This window comes from Schistocerca cancellata, chromosome 6 (assembly GCF_023864275.1).
Source record: "Schistocerca cancellata isolate TAMUIC-IGC-003103 chromosome 6, iqSchCanc2.1, whole genome shotgun sequence".
Taxonomy (NCBI): Eukaryota; Metazoa; Arthropoda; class Insecta; order Orthoptera; family Acrididae; genus Schistocerca; species Schistocerca cancellata.
Genome location: NC_064631.1, coordinates 674,562,135 through 674,582,651, shown reverse-complemented (window position 1 = coordinate 674,582,651; position 20,517 = coordinate 674,562,135). Strand labels below are relative to the sequence as shown.

The following is a 20,517-nucleotide window of genomic DNA, read 5'->3' as shown; positions in this document are numbered from 1 at the left end:
GTTAGACTTTCAGTCCAGCAAACAGTTTTAATCTGCTGGGAAGTTTCAAATTGGCACATACTCTGCTGCAGATTGAAAGATTCATTTTAGGAACAATCGCCTTGGCCAGGCTGTTCCAGCTCAAGCACACCTGCACGCAATCAGATGTCACTTGGCACAGGTGGGCGAACAGCTGATGCATTGAAATTGGTGCTCATTCTGTAGCGCAGTGAAGAAGTCATTCTGGACGCACACCCTTGTCCTTCAACAGCTGAAACAACAAGCTCCAAGGCAACATCTTGCTCTCCTTACCTGCCTTCCAGATACCTACCCTAGACTGCCAAACACGTTATCAGCGTATTCTGTGCAACAAAACTGCACTGCAGAGATCATAGACCTATCAAAGGCCCATTAAATTTTTTAAAGGAAGTCGTTTTCCTGTGTGTGTTCTTCTTTTATTTTGAAGTAAGCACTTTATGTCATCATTTAGTAATTAGGTAACTGGCATTACCAAGCTATGTCACAATAAAAATCATTATTCGTACAGCTTGTTATACTTTGTACAAGAGAGTGAGGGTAAAAAGCAACCTGTGATTGTGTCACTAATGAGAGTTTAAATTAGCCATACATCGATACTGTTACGTCTGTAAAAAGATACTTAATTGACCACAATCGTGCATAATGGCAAAGTGTCAGACTGTTTTTGTTTCTCTAAATAGAAGGGAAGCAGTACCAGAACAAAAGAGAATCAAGCCAAAGTTCTGTAAGTAATTAAGTGAACTGCAATTATTTACAAGGAAATGGCTGCTAGCCAAATTAGACAAAGTTGCACCAAGTACTAGCATGGTTTATAAACAAAGTTAACTATTGTGATTTACTTTACTTGATACTGAAATTCTGTTCTGCTGATAAGGTACAAGGCTGTAGTGCAGTTCAGCAAGTAACATGCCAGTAGTTTGACATGAACTACACAGGTAGAGTATTAATACATTTAGGCAACAACTGGCTCTCAGTAACGCTAACTGGCTGTACATTACGTACTAATGGTGGAGTACTAATAACTTGGGCAAGGGGTTCTTTTGTCATTTTAGTTATCGAAATTACTACCATTGAAACAGTTTTCAAGTAATTGTATCTTTTGTACTGATTCAGGGTGTATATGACCCAGGACAACCGGGAAATCCAGTAATTTTTTCATCCAAGAGAAAACCAGGGAATTTTTCGGAATTGCAGGAATTTTTCATTGTTTCAGGTTTTATTATAAGAATTGATACTCTAGCAAAGAATGTTACTGCATCCTGCTACTGGAGAATAATACTGCAGCAATAAAACATAAACGAGAGAGAAGAAAAATAAAACTTAAGTTGCAAAGGAAATGCACCATTGACAACAACGAAACACCGTTAATGCACAAGGATCTGCAAACAGCAAAAATATGTCAAAGACCTTAGGGCAAAGACTATGTAATACTTCGTAACAACAAACTGCTTTCTATGAGAGGGACATCACAGGTTTGTTTGACCAATTGCCAGCGGGCTCATGCGCATGTGCAGATGACCGACGTATGAGCAGTATCTTCTCCCACTTTGGGCTACTTAAATTGTGGCGGTTAGCTGTATCGGCAGTAGCAGCGAGCAGACAGATGCTAACAAAAAAAATTTTCTCACACACCCTAGCTGCCAGATTTGTGCATATGCAAAGTTGTCTGAGTGTAGTGGGGAGGGGGTAGTCTCCATGTGTTGCGAGTTTGCGTTAAGTGATTTTGCTGTGTCCTCTATGTTTACAGGTCCCACTTCAAATGAAAACAGAACGGATTTCTGTGGGTGGGAGCTATTGAGTGAATTAAAAATCATTCACACAATTATGGAAGGCAAAAATATATTATTAGTTTGTTTTCTGATTTGATTTGATTTCCAAGTTTTTATCAGTCAAGCATTAATCACCTTGTAGAACAATGAAGTTATTTTTTTCAGTTTGCTAAAGAAATTTGGCTTTATTAATCTTTTCCGCTGAGGCAATCAATTTATTTGAAACAAAGTGTTTCATTCCACAGTATTGGCTGGTTCCAATTGTTCACTGAATTTGAAGTGCACGTTTTCGTCTTCTGCCATGTATGGCATTGTTGTTGTTGTTGTGGTCTTCAGTCCTGAGACTGGTTTGAAGCAGCTCTCCATGCTACTCTATCCTGTGCAAGCTTCTTCATCTCCCAGTACCTACTGCAGTCTATATCCTTCTGAATCTGCTTAGTGTATTCCTCTCTTGGTCTCCCTCTACGATTTTTACCCTCCACGCTGCCCTCCAGTACTAAATTGGTGAGCCCTTTTTGCCTCAGAACATGTCCTACCAACCGATCCCTTCTTGTAGTCAAGTTGTGCCACAAACTCCTCTTCTCCTCAGTTCTGTTCAATACCTCATCATTAGTTATGTGATCAACCCATCTAATCTTCAGCATTCTTCTGTAGCACCACATTTCGAAAGCTTCTATTCTCTTCTTGTCCAAACTATTTATCGTCCATGTTTCACTTCCATACATGGCTGCACTCCATACAAATACTTTGAGCAACGACTTCCTGACACTTAAATCAATACTCAATGTTAACAGATTTCTTTTCTTCAGAAACACTTTCCTTGCCATTGCCAGTCTACATTTTATATCCTCTCTACTTTGACCATCATCAGTTATTTTGCTCCCCAATTAGCAAAACTCCTTTACTACTTTAAGTGTCTCATTTCATAATCTAATTCCCTCAGCATCACCTGACTTAATTCGACTACATTCCATTATCCTCATTTTGCTTTTCTTGATGTTCATCTTATATCCTCCTTTCAAGACACTGTCCATTCTGTTCAACTGCTCTTCCAAGTCCTTTGCTGTCTCTGACAGAATTACAATGTCATCGGCGGACCTCAACGTTTTTATTTCTTCTCCATGGACTTCAGTACCTACTCCGAATTTTTCTTTTGTTTCCTTTACTGCTTGCTCAATATACAAATTAAATAACATCGGGGAGAGGCTACAACCCTGTCTCACTCCTTTCCCAACCGCTGCTTCCCTTCCATGCCCCTCAACTCTTATAACTGCCATCTGGTTTCTGTACAAATTGTAAATAGCCTTTCGCTCCCTGTATTTTACCCCTGCCACCTTCAGAATTTGAAAGAGAGTATTCCAGTCAACATTGTCAAAAGCTCTCACTAAGTCTACAAATGCTAGAAATGTAGCTTTGCCTTTCGTTAATCTTTCTTCTAAGATAAGACGTAGGGTCAGTATTGCCTCATGTGTTCCAACATTTCTACAGAATCCAAACTGATCTTCCCAGAGGTCGGCTTCTACCAGTTTTTCCATTCATCTGTATAGAATTGGCGTTAGTATTTTGCAGCTGTGACTTATTAAAGTGATAGTTCGGTAATTTTCACATCTGTCAACAACTGCTTTCTTTGGGATTGGAATTATTATATTCTTCTTGAAGTCTGATTGAATTTCGCCTGTTCATACATTTTGCTTACCAGATGATAGAGTTTTGTCAGGACTGGCTCTCCCTAGGCTGTCAGTAGTTCTAATGGAATGTTGACTACTCCCGGGGCCTTGTTTTGACTTAGATCTTTCAGTGCTCTGTCAAACTCTTCACGCAGTATCATATCTCCCATTTCATCTTCATCATCTACCTTCTCTTCCATTTCCATTATATTGTCCTCAAGAACATTGCCCCTGTATAGACCCTCTATATACTCCTTCCACCTTTCTGCTTTCCCTTCTTTGCTTAGAACTGGGTTTCCATCTGAGCTCTTGATATTCATGCAAGTGGTTCTCTTATCTCCAAAGGTCTCTTTAATTTACCTGTAGGCAGTATCTATCTTACCCCTCGTGAGATAAGCCTCTACATCCTTACATTTGTCCTCTAGCCATCCCTGCTTAGCCATTTTGCACTTCCTGTTGATCTCATTTTTGAGACGTTTTTATTCCTTTTTGCCTGCTTCACTTACTGCATTTATGTATTTTCTCCTTTCATCAATTAAATTCAGTATCTCTTATGTTACCCAAGGATTTCTACTAGCCCTCGTCTTTTTACCTACTTGATCGTCTGCTGCCTTCCCTATTTCATTCCTCAAAGCTACCCATTCTTCTTCTACTGTATTTCTTTCCCCCATTCCTGTCAACTGTTCCCTTATGCTCTCCCTGAAACTCTGTACTACCTCTGGATCTTTCAGTTTATCCATAATGCCATAATAAAGAACCAAACATGAGATAGTACAGTACTGGTACTCCAAGAAAATTAACACCCCAAAAACCACACTGAAAAGCTTAATACCAGGCGGGGCCTACTTCGTTGTGAATCTGGACAAACCATTGTGCACTTCAAGCTGAATTATGCATTTTAGTGTGGTTTACGAAATTCCAATGCACCTGGAGTATCCTCGGTTGTCCTGCTTCTTTTATGATGTAATGTAAGATCTGTCAGAAATTTATACATATGGACATGTGGGCTTCCTGCAGCTGTGCACACACAATAATACCCATTTTCTGGCACTCTCTGGCAACTGCTAAATCGAACCTGTTTCTAACAGTCTTGGGATGGTATTGCAAATGGTAGTTTGAAAAGCGTTGCTTTCAAAGTAAATTTCCTTTTATGCAAGATGAATTATGTTACGTGAGAGAGAAAATGGGATGAATTTCTTAAATCACAGAGCGTTTGACTCTCGTTTGAGGACTAGTCCCGTAGAAGAATTTGGAGTCCAGAAGACCTGACATTTAAGTCATTATTTTAAATTTATTGGCACATTTGTGTGATGTATCTTAAAGTATAACACACACAAAAAATCAATATTACATGTGAAAACTTAGCTCTCTTGTAGCTACACAATGTATATTAAGGTAAACCATTATCTTTTGCTCTTTGTGTGTTCGCACTACCTAACAGTGATTTTGCTATTGGCTGACTACAACACGTGTCCTATGCTCTGAATATCTGCTGTCATCAGCTGGCGAGATCACGTGGCATGAGATATGATTGGCTTACAAAAGGACATCGAAATCTCGAATTCAACACTCCTGAAACTGAAGTGCTGTGTTTGGTGCAATTCAAATTTATACTTTTGTAATACAAAAATATGCAGTGTGTATTTTGCTGCACCTCACAGATCTTTCCAAGACCTCTCTCTCTCTCTCTCTCTCTCTCTCTCTTTCTCTTTCTTTCTTTTACATCAAAGGTTTTTCCAAAACATCTTCCCCCCCCCCCCCTTTCTTTCTCCCCCACTGAAGTGTCTGGAACTTCTACGCCAGTGTATAAAATGTTAACCATTTAAAGGATTGATACATTTTACAGTTCTGAGGGAAAATATGCAGAAAACCTACTGTCACTTAGCATGTAAAAAGTGTATTTTTGCTCGCGAAAAAGTAATTTTTTTAACTGGGATATCTGGGAAAATCGGGGAATTTTTTTCCCTAGTCCGCATATACACCCTGTTGTTGTTGTTGTTGTTGTTGTTGTGGTCTTCAGTCCTGAGACTGGTTTGATGCAGCTCTCCATGCTACTCTATCCTGTGCAAGCTTCTTCATCTCCCAGTACCTACTGCAACCTACATCCTTCTGAACCTGTTTAGTGTATTCATGTCTTGGCCTCCCTCTACGATTTTTACCCTCCACACTCCCCTCCAATATGAAATTGGTGATCCCTTAATGCCTCAGAACATGTCCTACCAACCGATCCCTTCTTCTAGTCAAGTTGTGCCACAAATTTCTCTTCTCTCCAGTTCTATTCAATACCTCCTCATTAGTTATGTGATCTACCCATCTAATCTTCAGCATTCTTCTGTAGCACCACATTTTGATAGCTTCTATTCTCTTCTTGTCCAAACTATTTATCGTCCATGTTTCACTTCCATACATGGCTATACTCCATACAAATACTTTCAGAAACGACTTCCTGACACTTAAATCTATACCTGATGTTAACAAATTTCTCTTCTTAAGAAACGCTTTCCTTGCCATTGCCAGTCTACATTTTATATCATCTCTACTTCGACCATCATCAGTTATTTTGCTCCCCAAATAGCAAAACTCCTTTACTACTTTTAAGTGTGTCATTTCCTGATCAAATTCCCTCAGCATCACCCGACTTAATTCGACTACATTCCATTATCGTCGTTTTGCTTTTGTTGATGTTCATCTTATATCCTCCTTTCAAGACACTGTCCATTCCGTTCAACTGCTCTTCCGGGTCCTTTGCTGTCTCTGACAGAATTACAATGTCATTGGTGAACCTCAAAGTTTTTATTTCTTCTCCATGGATTTTAATTCCTACTCTGAATTTTTCTTTTGTTCCCTTTACTGCTGCTCAATATACAGATTGAATAACATCGGGGAGAGGCTACAACCCTGTCTCACTCCCTTCCCAACCACTGCTTCCCTTTCATGTCCCTCGACTCTTATAACTGCCATGTGGTTTCTGTACAAATTGTAAGTAGCCCTTCGCTCCCTGTATTTTACCCCTGCCACCTTTAGAATTTGAAAGAGAGTATTCCAGTCAACATTGTCAAAAGCTTTCTCTAAGTCTAAAAATGCTAGAAATTTAGGTTTGTATTTCCTTAATCTATTTTCGAAGGTAAGTCGTAGGGTCAGTATTGCCTCATGTGTTCCAATATTTCTATGGAATCCGAACTGATCTTCCCCGAGGTCGGCTTCTACCAGTTTTTCCATTCGTCTGTAAAGAATTCATGTTAGTATTTTGCAGCCGTGGCTTATTAAACTGATAGTTCAGTAATTTTCACATCTGTCAACAACTGCTTTCTTTGGGATTGGAATTATTATATTTTTCTTGAAGTCTGAGGGTATTTTGCCTGTCTCATCTTGCTCACTAGTTTGTAGAGTTTTGTTAGGCCTGGCTCTCCCAAGGCTATCATTAGTTCTAATGGGATGTTGTCTACTCCTGGGGCCTTGTTTCGACTTAGGTCTTTCAGTGCTCTGTCAAACTCTTCACGCAGTACCATACCTCCTATTTGATCAGTGTTTTTGCAGGTAACTGTACTAATACTGTCCTGATACTTCAATAAGAGTACTCTTTAAGGTGATATAAAAAGTACATGGAGTACTTCAAAACTTACATTCACTGAATAATTACGAAATTCTGTACTCCACAAAGTTTATTAACTGTAGTGAAAGTTTACCAAAATGAATTTTCAGCTCAATAAAATAGGACGCTTAAGATAGGAAACTGTCTAGGTAAATGACTAAGTATAAAATATGGGTGCTTTACACAAACTTATTATTGATAAAGAAACCACATAATTGGTCCATGCAGTTATACAATACTCAGCTTACAGTTTGAAATGAAAGTGGTGCCAGTGTCAGTCTGCTGTGGCTGTTCAAAAAAGGAGGCAAAAATATCCATTGCTCATGTTGTGCAACGAGTTCTGAAAATTCTCTTCTTAGCATTGGATTTTCATAGTACAGAGCCAGCCAAAGTATGCTACGAATAATAAGGCTGGTTATTTCCACACCCAAGGCTGCGTTATATAATCTTGCTGTTCTCCTTGGATCAATCAGTTCACAAGATGCGAACACATTGCCTGCTAGCTACTAACTGATTCGTGCCACAAAGGAGCTTTGCGGTTCAACCACCAGAACCACCTTCTCTCTTCCAGCCAAGCCAGTTTTGTTGCTGAGGGGCTTCTCTCCATGTTTTACATGATTACGAACCTACATGCCATATGCATGAAACAGTATTACAAGTAAAGTTTTAACATTTCCATTCTTTCATTGTACATTACTTTTGAAATTGCATCCTTAGATTAATTACAATCAGGTAAATGGTCATAAATAATGAATGAAACATTTACATAGATGTTGCATCAAAGAGCATTGTCATACAGAAGTTACACTAAGTAAAAATAGACAAAGAAGTTAAATAAGACAATTATTTGTCATATCGATAATAGTATTACAAATTTTACACAGCCATGAGAGTTTTACACAGGCGCAGGAAGCATGAGTGTGAAGCCAATGTGTAAAATAGAGAAAGTGCATTTATTTTTAGCAGATTTAGGCACTGTACCAACGTAGATAACACATTGAATATGGGCATTTTGACTAGCAAGTGGTGTGTATCACAAATATTGGAAAATGGACTGACACCATGTAATATTACTGTATGGGCAGCTCTTTGTATCTGAGAAGTGGTGTGGGTCCTAATTCAGTAATTTGTTCACAGTGTGTGCTGAATGTTAATACATGGAACGAAACTGATGAGCACTTTTGCAATCAAATGGTGTACATCAAAGTGCTCAGAGTAGTCACCGCTTGATAGTCTTGGTTACGTCAGAGTTGTGTGTTTCGTTGTGTACAAAATATTCATTTAATATTAGGTGCATGTTGTTGTAGGCTATGAAGACAAGAAAATATCATGAACATCAATGTGACACTGCAGAGCAGTTGCAAAATGGTAGCGATTCATACAATGGTTATGAAAACTAAACATGCTTATCATTTAGGGGTGTCCACAATTTTTATTTGTACAAAAATTTCCAGTTTAAGTCTGCAGATCACTTTTCTTTATTTTCAAATAACGGGTTTCGAGCCAGCTACCCATTTTCAGATCACTTGTTAAGTTACGGAATAAAGATACAGAACTGCAAGTTCGCTGTCATAACTCTGCACTTCTGTACCAGCAGCTTTTCTGTAACTGTAACAAATGATCTGAAGATGGGCAGCTGGCTCGCAACAGATTATTTGAAGAAAGAAAAAAATGTAGACCGAAATTGGATATTCTTCTACATAAAAGGATTGTTCACATAGACTCGTACTGCCTAAAATGTTTTGTGTAATGTAGACAGCATGTGCTGCAAAAGGAGTTTTCAGAAGACGATTGAAGCTGAGTGAAAGAAATGGTTCGTACGTTTTCAGAAAATGGGAACTTTGGTAAACAAAATTCTTATTTGCATGGACCGTTACAGCTGTATCTATTAGAAGACACCAAATTTGTGGTGGTGGTCATCCACCTAACAATATTGTTAACAAGTTTTACTCTCGTATTGTGGGTGTGAGGACTGTTGAAATGTGCAAACAATATATTCTTCACAGATTTTCACTTGGTGGTGGGAGACTTGTCGCGAGTTTGAGAAAACTATAGAGAAACGGTAAAGCTCCTGGTAAGGACAAGGATGTAAGAGAGCACAGGCATAATCCACAGAGATGGATTCAGAGCAAATAGCTTTTGTTGAACAGCATATAAACTGTTTTCATGTTGCTGAATCGCACTACACCCGAAACACTCTAGTCTTCTTCTGAATGTTTGAAAGATGTATTATTTGTACCAAGAAACAAGCCTTAAACACAGTAGAGTGATCATGAAGGGAAGTTACTACCGCTACATTTTTAATACTAAGTTCAACTTGCATTTTCCAGAAACCAAGAAAAGGTGTTTTAAAGATTGTGACACATACAAATGAAATGAGAAAAAAAAAAGTTACAAATCTCACACTGTGGAATAAAAAGCGACACTGGAAACAAATCGTGACCCACATTTAAGGAAAGCTGGGAGCTTACTACAAACGGAACTTATATGTTTATAATTTTGGCATTAAATTTATGAAATTCTTGGGATGAAAGAATTACATATTCTGCCTCTCAGAGATGGCTTCATCTTGGCTGATCACTTCAAGAAGGTATTAAGGCATATTGTCATTTGGTCCTGTTCTTGTATTAGACAAAATAGGAATTTGAATGTAGCCCTCGCACTTCTGTCTTTTGTTTTGTCCAATAATGGTGTCGAAAATATAGAACAATTTTTGTTTTGTTTTGGGCCATTCATACCTATCCAACATCGGTGATTTTGTGTAGGATTAAAGACTTTCAGAAGTGTGTCACTAGAGGAAATGCTGGAAATGAAAGCAAGTGGCTGAAAATGCAGCATATCAATCATGATAAAGCACTTGGAACATCTATTGTTGATAAAGAAACCCTGGATGACAAAGTTGAATTTCGGGAGCTGGATTTAAGATAAAGGCATGTGTGTTTGGAAGCAGGACGGGGGGGCCCCATCAGTATCAACTTCAAGCACAAGCTCCGCTGCAGAGTGAAAATTTCATTCTGGAACTTCAAGCAGCTCACCCTGAAGATTCGTCACGGAAGTAAACAGAAAAGGTATGGCGGACCTATTGAATTTAATGCCGCCTTGCCAGCATCCTTGTTTTCTGGGTTTACAATGTGATCATGGTAGTGTTTCAAATGGCAGTGAACAATTTTATGAAACTATGACAGCATCAAAGTAATGACATTGTCCGAATGTTCATTTTTCTTTGTGTCTCTTGACAGTAAACAATAGTTTTGTTTCTTGAATAGGTTGCCAACTTTGTATTCAATCTCATTCCCATTCCCAACTTATCTTTAAGATCACGATTTTGCAAGTTTTAATTAGTTCAAATGTTTCAACAATAGATTTATATATTATGAGTGAAATTACACATTACATGTTGTTGATGGTGCCATAATTTACTCCAGAAATATGTAATTTTGAATGTACAGTGTGTTGTAAACCTTAAATTTGTCCTCCTAAAAAGGTTGAATTGTGAGCATAAATGGCAGTGAACCCACCCAATTATGTTTGTGTAACTATTGAAGTGGAAAAACATGGTTGTGCAAAACTCTTCTTATGAACACAATCACGCGTTGCTTCTCCCCCCCAAAACTGATATGTGGATTGTAACGTGGTGTAACCACAACAATTGTTACTGTGATGTAGCTTAACAACACCCAAGAGGGCAAAATTAGTTAATCAATTAATAAAGTGTTAAGTTGAAAAGGAAAGTACAGCATCACAGGGAAGTAACTTCGTTTATTAAATTTATAGTGGCTTTTAGCCCTTAGTGTAAAAGACTGTTTGAAAATAGAGACCTCACATTCACTTCCTAACCTAGTTCCAATTATGCTGGAGTTGTCATAGCTGTAACTGTTTCTGTTGCAGAACTCATACTAATGACCAATGAGAACAATTTTTTAGGGAAAGTGTGTTATCACACCAATAGAAGAGAATTTGTGAATCTGTGTTTGCATTTCTGTTAGTGTGTTTACTGCAACATAACTAGAAGAGTGGATACTCAAAAGCTAGTGAGGTTGTATAGAGTTCAGTGCACCTGTGGACCATCGTTATTTATCTGCAGTTGAACATTACCTGCTTTTAGTTTGGTGTAGTGTATCTATACTTGAATTTCTAATATTGTAATCTTTCTGTACATGCTGTGGTTTAGTGATGAAGAAATATATTGTGGTAAGCAGTAAGGAGTTGTCAATGTAACTACTATTTGTTTGTTTCGTCAATTTCAGATTCCTCCACCAAAGCCACCGCCGCCTGAAATGCATTTTATACCAAACCCATCAAATACGGAATTTATTTATCTGCTTGGTTTGGAGCATGTTGTGGATTTCATAACGAAAGACCAGAAAACACCACCTCCGCCGGATGCTTTTAAGTGCTCACAGTGTTTCACAGACTTTACGCCAGTATGGAAGTGGGAGAAAAATCCTACTAAAGGTGAGTACATTCAGTGCCTCGACCAGGAGATAACCATCACTGGTTCATCATCATCACCATCATCCTAATCCTTCCCCCCAGGGGGTCCACAACTCTTTTGTGGATATGCGCGTGGTGAGCACGGGGCCCCGAACTAGTGCAGTTCTCCTTCCTTTCTGGGCTGCCCTACCCCCCTTTCCCATCCCTCCTCATCCCCGAATCCTATCCCCCCCCCTACCTCCCCTTCACACTCACTCTCTTTGGGAGTAATGTATCGAGCCTTCGTCTGGAGACAGACGCGTGAACACTCCATGATCCTGTTTCCTTTGTTTTTCTCCATTCTCACACTTTCTTCCTCTATTGGTTTTTCCCTACGTTCACTCTTCTCCTTGCTTTCATTCCCTTACTTCTATCTCTGTCTCATTCTCCTTGCCCTATTCTCCTCGTCTTCTTTTCCGTGTTTTATTCTCCGCTTCGGCATTTGAAATTCTTTCTTCTATCCCTCTTTCTCTTTCCTCCCTGCACATGTCTGAAGGCCGACCCACGCGTTCGCATGCGTAGCCGGTGACGGGGTAACGCGTAAATCCCCACCCTTGGTAGACAAGTAAGACACACACATATCCCCTGGTAAAGGCCAGGCCCAGGGAGGGGTGATTGCCTGATATGTTACCTTCCGAACGTGCCGATTGGTCCCTCCGTCCATTTCTCGGGAGGTGTGACCTGAGGTGTGGACAATCACTAAGGCGGGAGTGCCCTCTGAGGGGGGACCCCCATAAGGAAGGAGCACGCCATTTGAGACACTGGCAAGTATGGGGAATTCATCCACAATGGATTTCTCTTCTTCTTCCCTGTCTTCTGCCCAAAAAAGAAAGCTAGATGAAACTCCTGTTCCGAAAATTCTACCACCAGCACCGAAGTTTCTTGTTGTGACAAGATCTGACTGTCACGATTTTTCAACAGTCAACCCTTTTGTCATTCAGAAGGATGTAGATGTGATTGCAGGACCAGTGAAATCTTGTACTCGGTTATGCAACGGTACCTTGCTGTTGGAGACTGAGAGCACCTTCCAGGCCCAAAAATTACTTCGACCCACTCTCTTACACACATTCCCTGTACGGGTGGAGGCCCACCGCACCTTCAATTCATCGTGTGGCATGGTGTATACCAGATCACTCGACGGACTAACTGATGATGAATTTCTGTCTTTCCTCTCTGATCAGGGAGTGACGGCCGTCCATCGGATCGTGAAAAGGGTCGACAAGGACCTCATACCGACCCGAACCATATTCCTGACATTCGATAATGTGCAATTGGCTTCACGAATTAAAGCGGACTATGAGATCATTTCTTTTCGGCCGTATGTACCCAGCCCTACAAGGTGTTACCAATGTCAGCGGTTTAACCATACACTGCAGTCTTGTTCAAGTGTGGCTAAATGCATTACCTGTGGCAGGGACACCCATGAGGGTGACTGTCCACCTCCGTCCCCTCGTTGCATCAACTGCATGGGCGACCATGCTGCCTCTTCTTTCGACTGCCCCTTCTACAAAGATGAGAAAAGTATACAGGAAATTTGAGTGAAAGAGAAGGTGTCAACTTCGGCTGCTCGCAAGTTATTCAATAGCAGAAAGCCCACTGTGCTTCCAGCAGGGAAATACAGTACCGTTCTCGCCTCTCCTCGGCCTACCAGGGAGGTAGCTACACAGACATGCGCTCTAACATTTAGCGATTTGGTCGTCAGATCGGCCAGTGCTAAGATCATCCGATCAGTGTCTCCTCTTCCTCCCACCAAACCTAAGGCTCAAACATCATCATCTGCTACTACTAAGACGAGGACATCTGAATCAGATGCTCAGACTTTCAAAAAAGAACCGACACGCGAAGATTTCTTGCGTACCCAAACTTCACAGCCATCAACTGTTCTTTCGACAAAACGTCAAAGAAGGCTCATAGTAAAAAGAGTTCTCCATCTCCGCCGAGGCGTGTTTCTTCTCCTGCGCCACCCAGCGGTTGCCGTCCCCGGCCATCTTCAGTTTTGCCAGGCCGCACCGCTGGTAGCCGATCATCTGGCCTTTTGCCGGCGGAGGAAGCTGCCCCTCCTGACCAGCTCAGGAAGGTGGCAGACGCAACTGTTGAGTTGATAGACCTTGACTCACCACCTATCGATTGCAGCAGCAGTGCTCCCTCGAAGCCAGACCCTCAGCGGCCATCGAGGTGACCCTTTCTAGTTTCTTCTTTTTCTTTTCGTTTTCTTAATGGCACTTCTTCAATGGAATATTCGCGACATTCGATCCAACCGAGAGGAACTAAAATTGCCCCTTCAAATGCACTGCCTGCTTGTCGTAGGTCTCCAAGAAACGAAGTTATGCTCATGCGATTGTATTGACCTGGCACACTATACCTCCATGTGTTTTGACCTACCCCCTGTGGCAGGAATTCCAGCTCATGGAGGGGTCATGTTGCTGGTCCGGGATGATGACTACTACAATCCAGTCACATTGCACACAGATCTGCAGGCAGTTGCCGTCCGAATTACTCTCCCCACTTTCACATTTTCCATTTGTACTGTTTACACTCTATCATCGTCTGCCTTTACTAGGGCTGACATGATACAACTGATTGCTCAGCTTCCTACACCATTTTTGTTGATTGGAGACTTTAATGCCCACCATCCCCTTTGGGGCTCTCCAGCATCCTGCCCGAGAGGCTCCCTCGTGGCAGACCTTTTTAACCACCTCAATCTAGTCTGCTTAAATACCGGTGCATCTACCTTCCTTTCGGACGCAACGCATACCTATTCCCACTTGGACCTCTCAATAGCCACTATCCAACTTGCATGTCGGTTCGAGTGGTGTGCTCTGTCTGACACATACTCAAGCGACCATTTCCCCTGCATAATCCGTCTCCTGCATCACACCCCTTCTCCACGTTCCGCTAGCTGGAACATCTCCAAAGCCGACTGGGGGCTTTTCACCTCCCTGGCAACCTCCCATGATCAAGACTTCTCCTGCTGCAATAGTCAGGTCGCATACCTTACGGACGTTATTCTCACTGCTGCTGAATATTCCATCTCTCTTACTTCCTCTTCTCCCCGTCGAGTCCGTCCCCTGGTGCACTACGGCATGCAGCGATGCTATTCGTGCTCGGCGACGTGCTTTATGCACCTTCCAACGCCACCCTACGATGGCGAACTGTATCAGTTACAAACGACTCCGTGCACAATGTCGTCATGTTATCAAAGAAAGCAAAAAGGCTTGCTGGGTGGCTTTCAGCAGCTCATTCAACAGTTTTACCCCTTCTTCGGTTGTCTGGGGTGGCCTGCACTGGCTAACTGGCACCAAGGTCCACTCCCCGATTTCTGGCTTGACTGTAGCGAATGAAGTCCTTGTGGATCCTGAGGATGTTTCAAATGCCTTCGGCCGCTTTTTCGCGGTGGTCTCGAGCTCTGCCCATTACCACCCTGCCTTCCTCCCCGGAAAACAAGCAGAGGAGTCACAGCCATCTTCTTTCCAGTCTTTGAATCGTGGAAGTTACAATGCCACCTTCACCATGCGGGAACTAGAAAGCGCACTCGCCCGGTCCCAATCCTCTGCTCCGGGGCCCGATGGTATCCATATTCAGATGCTGAAGAACCTTTCTCCTGCAGGTAAAGGCTTTCTTCTTCCCACCTATCTGGACTGAAGGTCATGTTCCCACACGCTGGCATGAAGCAGTTGTTGTTCCCATACCCAAACCACGAAAGGACAGAAACCTTCCTTCAGTTATCGCCCCATCTCCTTTACCGGCTGCATCTGCAAGGTGATGGAGCGCATGGTAAATTCTTGATTGGTTTGGCTCCTTGAATCTCGACGCCTCATTACCAATGTCCAATGTGGCTTTCATAGGCGCCGCTCTGCTGTTGACCAGCTAGTTACCTGGTGGACCTTCATTATGAACAACTTTTTGCATAAGCACCAGACGGTGGCTGTGTTCTTAGATTTGGAGAAGGCTTACGACACCTGTTGGAGGATGGGCATTCTCCGCACCATGCACACTTGGGGCCTTCGCGGTCGCCTCCCTCTTTTTATTAATGCATTTTTAATGGATCAAATGTTCGGGGTACGTATGCGTTCTGTTTTGTCAGATGCCTTTCGCCAGGAGAATGGGGTGCCCCAGGGCTCCGTTTTGAGTGTGGCCCCTTTGGCCATAGCTATCAACCAATAATGGATTGCCTTCCAGCTGACGTTTCAGACTCCCTTCTCGTGGACGACTTTACGATCTACTGCAGCGCTCAGGGAACATGTCTCCTGGAGCGCTGTCTTCAGCGTTGTCTAGACAGTCTATATTCCTGGAGTGTCGCTAACAGTTTCCATTTTTCTGGTGAGAAAACGGTATGTATGAACTTCTGGCGTTACAAACAGTTTTTTCCACCATCCTTACATCTCAGTCCCGTTGCTCTCCCATTCGTGGAGACAACAAAAGTTTTAGGTCTTACATTTGACAGGAAAATTTGCTGGTCTCCACATATGTCTTACTTAGCTGCTCGTTGTACCTGTTCCCTAAATGTCCTCCGTGTTCTCAGCGGTACGTCATGGGGAGCAGATCGAATGGTCCTGCTTTGCTTATATCGGTCCATTGTCCAATCAAAAGCTGTCTACTTCTCTGTCCTGCCGTCCATCTTATGCCATCTAAATTCTATCCACCATCGGGGATTACGACTGGGGACTGGAGCATTCTACACCAGCCCTGTTGAGAGCCTGTATGCCGAAGCTTCCGCATTACTGCTAAACTACCAGCGCGATATCTTGCTTCGTCGGTACGCCAGCTGACTGATGTCAGTGCCCGACCATCCGTCATATTTCTCCTTCTTTGACGACTCTCTCGACCACCAATATGGGTTGTATCTCTCTTCCCTGTTACCTCCTGGAGTTTGCTTTCGTCGCCTGCTTCAGCAACTTGATTTTACCCTCCCTATAACTTTTCGAGTGGGTGAGAGCCCGAAGCCCCCTTGGCTCCAGGCTCAGGTTCGCATTCACCTTGAACTCAACTCGCTCCCAAAGGAGAGGACCGTGGATTCAATATACCGCTCGAGGTTTGTTGAACTTCGTTTGAGGCTTGCTAATAACGTCTTTATTTACACAGATGGCTCCGAGACTACTGCTGGCATCGGATGTGCCTTTGTCGTTGGGGATGATACCTTTCAATACCGTCCCCTTGACCAGTGTTTGAGCTTTACAGCTGAGCTTTTTGCTCTCTATCAGGCTGTTCATTATATCCGCCGCCATTGTCATTCTCCCTACGCCATCTGCTCTGATTCTTTGAGCGCCATTCAGAGTATCCATGACCAATATTCGGACCACCCTCTCGTGAAACGAATTCAACGGTCCCTTCAGTCGCTAGCTGATACCGGCGCTCGTGTCCTTTTTTTTTTGTGGATTCCTGGCCATGTTGGTGTGCCTGGGAACGAAGCTGCTGATGCTGCGGCCAAGGCTGCTGTCCTCCTGCCTCGGACAGCTTCCTTTTGTGTCCCATCAAGTGATGTTAGTGGGGTTCTTTGTTGTAGTGTTTCATCATTGTGGCATGAGGCTGGGTCCTCTCTCCATGAAAATAAGCTTAGGGCCATCAAACCGATCCCGACAGCTTGGACGACCTGCTCACGCCCTTCCCGGCGAAAGGAGGTCATTTTGGCTAGGTTGCGGATTGGGCATTGCCGATTTAGCCACGACTGCCCCTGTGGTCATCCATTGACGATGCGCCATGTTTTATTGTCCTGTCCCCACTTTATTCACTCTCGTGTTGCCCTATGTCTGCCGTCTACCTTACAGGAACTTTTAGCTGATGAAGCTCGAGCAGCTGCTCGTGTCCTTCGTTTTATTACACTGATCTAACTCTTTTATTTTGTTTCTCTGCAGCTTTGTAAGTACTTTCTGATGTTGCCCCCTTGTGTTTTTCTACACTATTAGTGCACTAACATTTGTGACTGGGCACTAATGCCCTTAGTAGTTGAGCGCCCTAAACAAAAAATCCTAGTCCTCATCATCAACAACCATTTGGTGCTGTTGAATTAAGACCATCTCTGTATTACTTGATAGATTGTATAATCATCAGCAGTAAACATTCATATTGTGCCTGCATGCTGCTCCATTAGGTATAGTGTGGGTCTTTTCTTGTCTTTTGATATTCAGCCTTGCTGAATCAGAAAGAGTTTCTTGGTTATTTTCCCTCCATTCATCTATCTGTATTTCCTGTTTGCCTGCATTTCATTTTTATTGTGGCCATTATTAAATCTTACTTTCTATTGATTTCTCTGATTCATTTGTTTCTCCTAGTACTTCCCAGCACACACTAGCTAAAATAAAAATAATAATAGTAATATTAAATTGTGTTAAAATCTTTCTCAAAATTTGTGAATCATGTGCAAAATGAGAAAAGGCTGGTTAAGGTAACAAGTCCTCTTTGAGAAAAGTTATGTACAGAAAATCAGAGCTACACTAAGTTACTAAGGCACAGGTAAAAATATGAGAAAAGAAAAGTTGCCACTCACCATATAGCGGAGATGCTGAGCCGCGATAGGCACAATAAAAAGATTCACACAATCATAGCTTTCGGCCATTAAGGCCTTTGTCAGCAGTAGACACACATACACACATGCGCACACACACTCACGCAAGCGCAACTTGCACACACATCTGCAGTCTCAGAGAGCTGAAGCTACACTGCCAACAGATACACGTACATACAGTATCATCCCACTTTCTCATTCCCAGAATAAACATTTTGCCGCCATTTAATACGTTTTTCATCACTTCAAGCAAATTTCCCATGTCCACAATGTTAATTCGCAGCTGGTTTTGTGTTAATATATGTATAATTTTCCCGTGACTTAATGCTTTATGAAAAAAATGTTTGTGAAGAAGAAAAAATTGATGTATTTGATGATGCTGACATGTCATTAGCTGTCATGTAGTGTTTACAAACATTATGTGGTTAAATACCTTGACACCAGCGCACGCTACTCTGTGGAACCGGACTGGTAAATGGGTAAAAGTTTGAACAATTCGTGACATATCTCCTGCCACTGCCAAGCTCTACTCAGCGTGGTGGTTGATGAGAGTAACTAGGTTCATTCAATTAAAGATATCATGACCAATCGCAACCATTTCCAAATTGTTTTTAATGCGCATGCATAGCTTCGTAATTTTTGTGATCGTCATGACACTTTTGTCGAACGATATTTAGCGTGCTTCATAGTTTGGCCACTTGTAGCGCTAGTTGACACCTTTGCTGACTTTACATTACTCAAATGTTTTTGATTTAAACACAGCACCACTTACGTAGTTTTTCACGCTTAGCAAGATGTGTTTTGAGAATTTGTTCTCATTGTCAAGTGTAACATTTACATATGTATTTTTTGTGATGTTTCACAAACAAATAATGAGCATGATAGTTTCATACATATTGTTTTCTACATAATTGAGGTGGTACTGTATGTGCCAAAATACAAAGGGAATAGTATATGTAACGTTTCCTATTTAAAACGTTATTTTCCACCTTTTACATTTCCCACATTTTACACCATTTTTGGAGTCCCTTGAAAAGTGTAAAATCGGGATTTCATGTTATTACTTTTCACTGAGGGAGATGGCACAGTGGTAAGACACTAGACTTGCTTTTGGGAGGATGGAAATTCAGGTCAATTTCTGCCAATTCAGATGTGGATTTGCTGTGGTTTCCCTAAATGACTTAAGGCAATCCCTGTCGGATGGTTCCTCAGAGGAGGACACTGCCAGTTTCCTTCTCCAGCCAGAACTTGTGCTCCGCCTTTAAAGACTTCATCATTGATGAGAAGTTAAATCGCTATCTTCCTTCATATTAAGTTTTTCACATAGTCTCTATAGTTGCCCAAACATTTGTTCCATTGGTAAACCAGATTGATATAAAAAGAGTCAGGATCCAGGTCTAAGAGCCACTTAACAGCCACCTCCTAAATATCGCTATTGAAGTTGCAACTGGGCTGATGTTTCTTTAACAGTCTGAAGAGGTGAGAATAACTTGTGATATTGGGATTGTATGGTTGGTGTTCCAATACAATTCATCGGTAACCCCATCCCAGATCATGTTTAATTGAGGCTGACAATACACCACCTTTCAAAAACCTCCCCCCATTGTTCCGTCCAAAATGTCTTTTTGCAGATGTTCCGGCATGGCAGCTGGCAACACTCACTTGTCTCCATTTCTGAAGAAATCAACCAGCAACACTCTGCATATGCCAGAAGATTGTAGCTACAACTTTCTTTTTGGTTGCCTTATGTTGAACTTTTGATGGGACAGGGAGATGGCACGAATGTTGTCTCCATAACACTGATGCGTTCTTTATCAGATGTCACATGATGCACCCATGTTATCAGATTTCACATGATGCACTCATGTTTCAACCCTGTGGCGATACAGGGCAGTAATCGAACATTCTCCTCCTGATGTTGCATTAAGTACTAGAGAGACAACTTCATCGCTTTTCTTCATTTTCCACTTGCTGCAGAACCTAGCAAGAACACATCTTCTGGTAGTTCAGTGTGTTGTGCACGACATACACTACACTGCCAGTGGTGATGTTGACAGATGTGCCAACTCTCCCGATTTAAGTGGGAGACTCCCGATTTTTCCTTCTTCCTCCTGATCTCCCGACAGTGAAGACCGATCTCCCGATTTTAAGAGCAGTTTCAATACTTTCCTTACTATTTGAAAATCGTGTGCCTTCGATATATTGGTGGATGACAAGGTATGGCTGCTACTTGGTAGATTGGTGCGGTGGCTGTCGGGAGCGGCAGTAGGTATAGCTCACGCTTCGTATCTACAAGGAAGTAAGGAACTTATCGTTGGCAGCGTTCGGAAACAAATGAATATCTTTCAACTAGTGCCAATTTCCTCCACTTCTGGTAGCACTAGCACAATCGTAAAGTTATCGCGGACAAGGAGTAGTCTATAGTTGTTCCAAGCGAAGTGATTAGCATTGTTGTGTCTAAAAGGCAGTGTTGCCAAGTTAGGGGATTTCCCCCTA

General features: G+C 42.0%; 1 protein-coding gene across 4 annotated transcripts in view; it reads left to right on the top strand.

Annotated features, from left to right (window-relative positions):
• Positions 1-20,517, top strand: part of LOC126191121 (transcriptional repressor p66-alpha) — an 88,598-nt gene that overhangs the window by 49,323 nt on the left and 18,758 nt on the right. For all 4 annotated transcript variants that reach the window (XM_049931866.1, XM_049931869.1, XM_049931867.1 and 1 more), the window contains one exon: positions 11,294-11,501. In XM_049931866.1, coding sequence (XP_049787823.1) covers positions 11,294-11,501 — 208 coding nt within the window. The remainder of the gene's footprint in view (positions 1-11,293; positions 11,502-20,517) is intronic.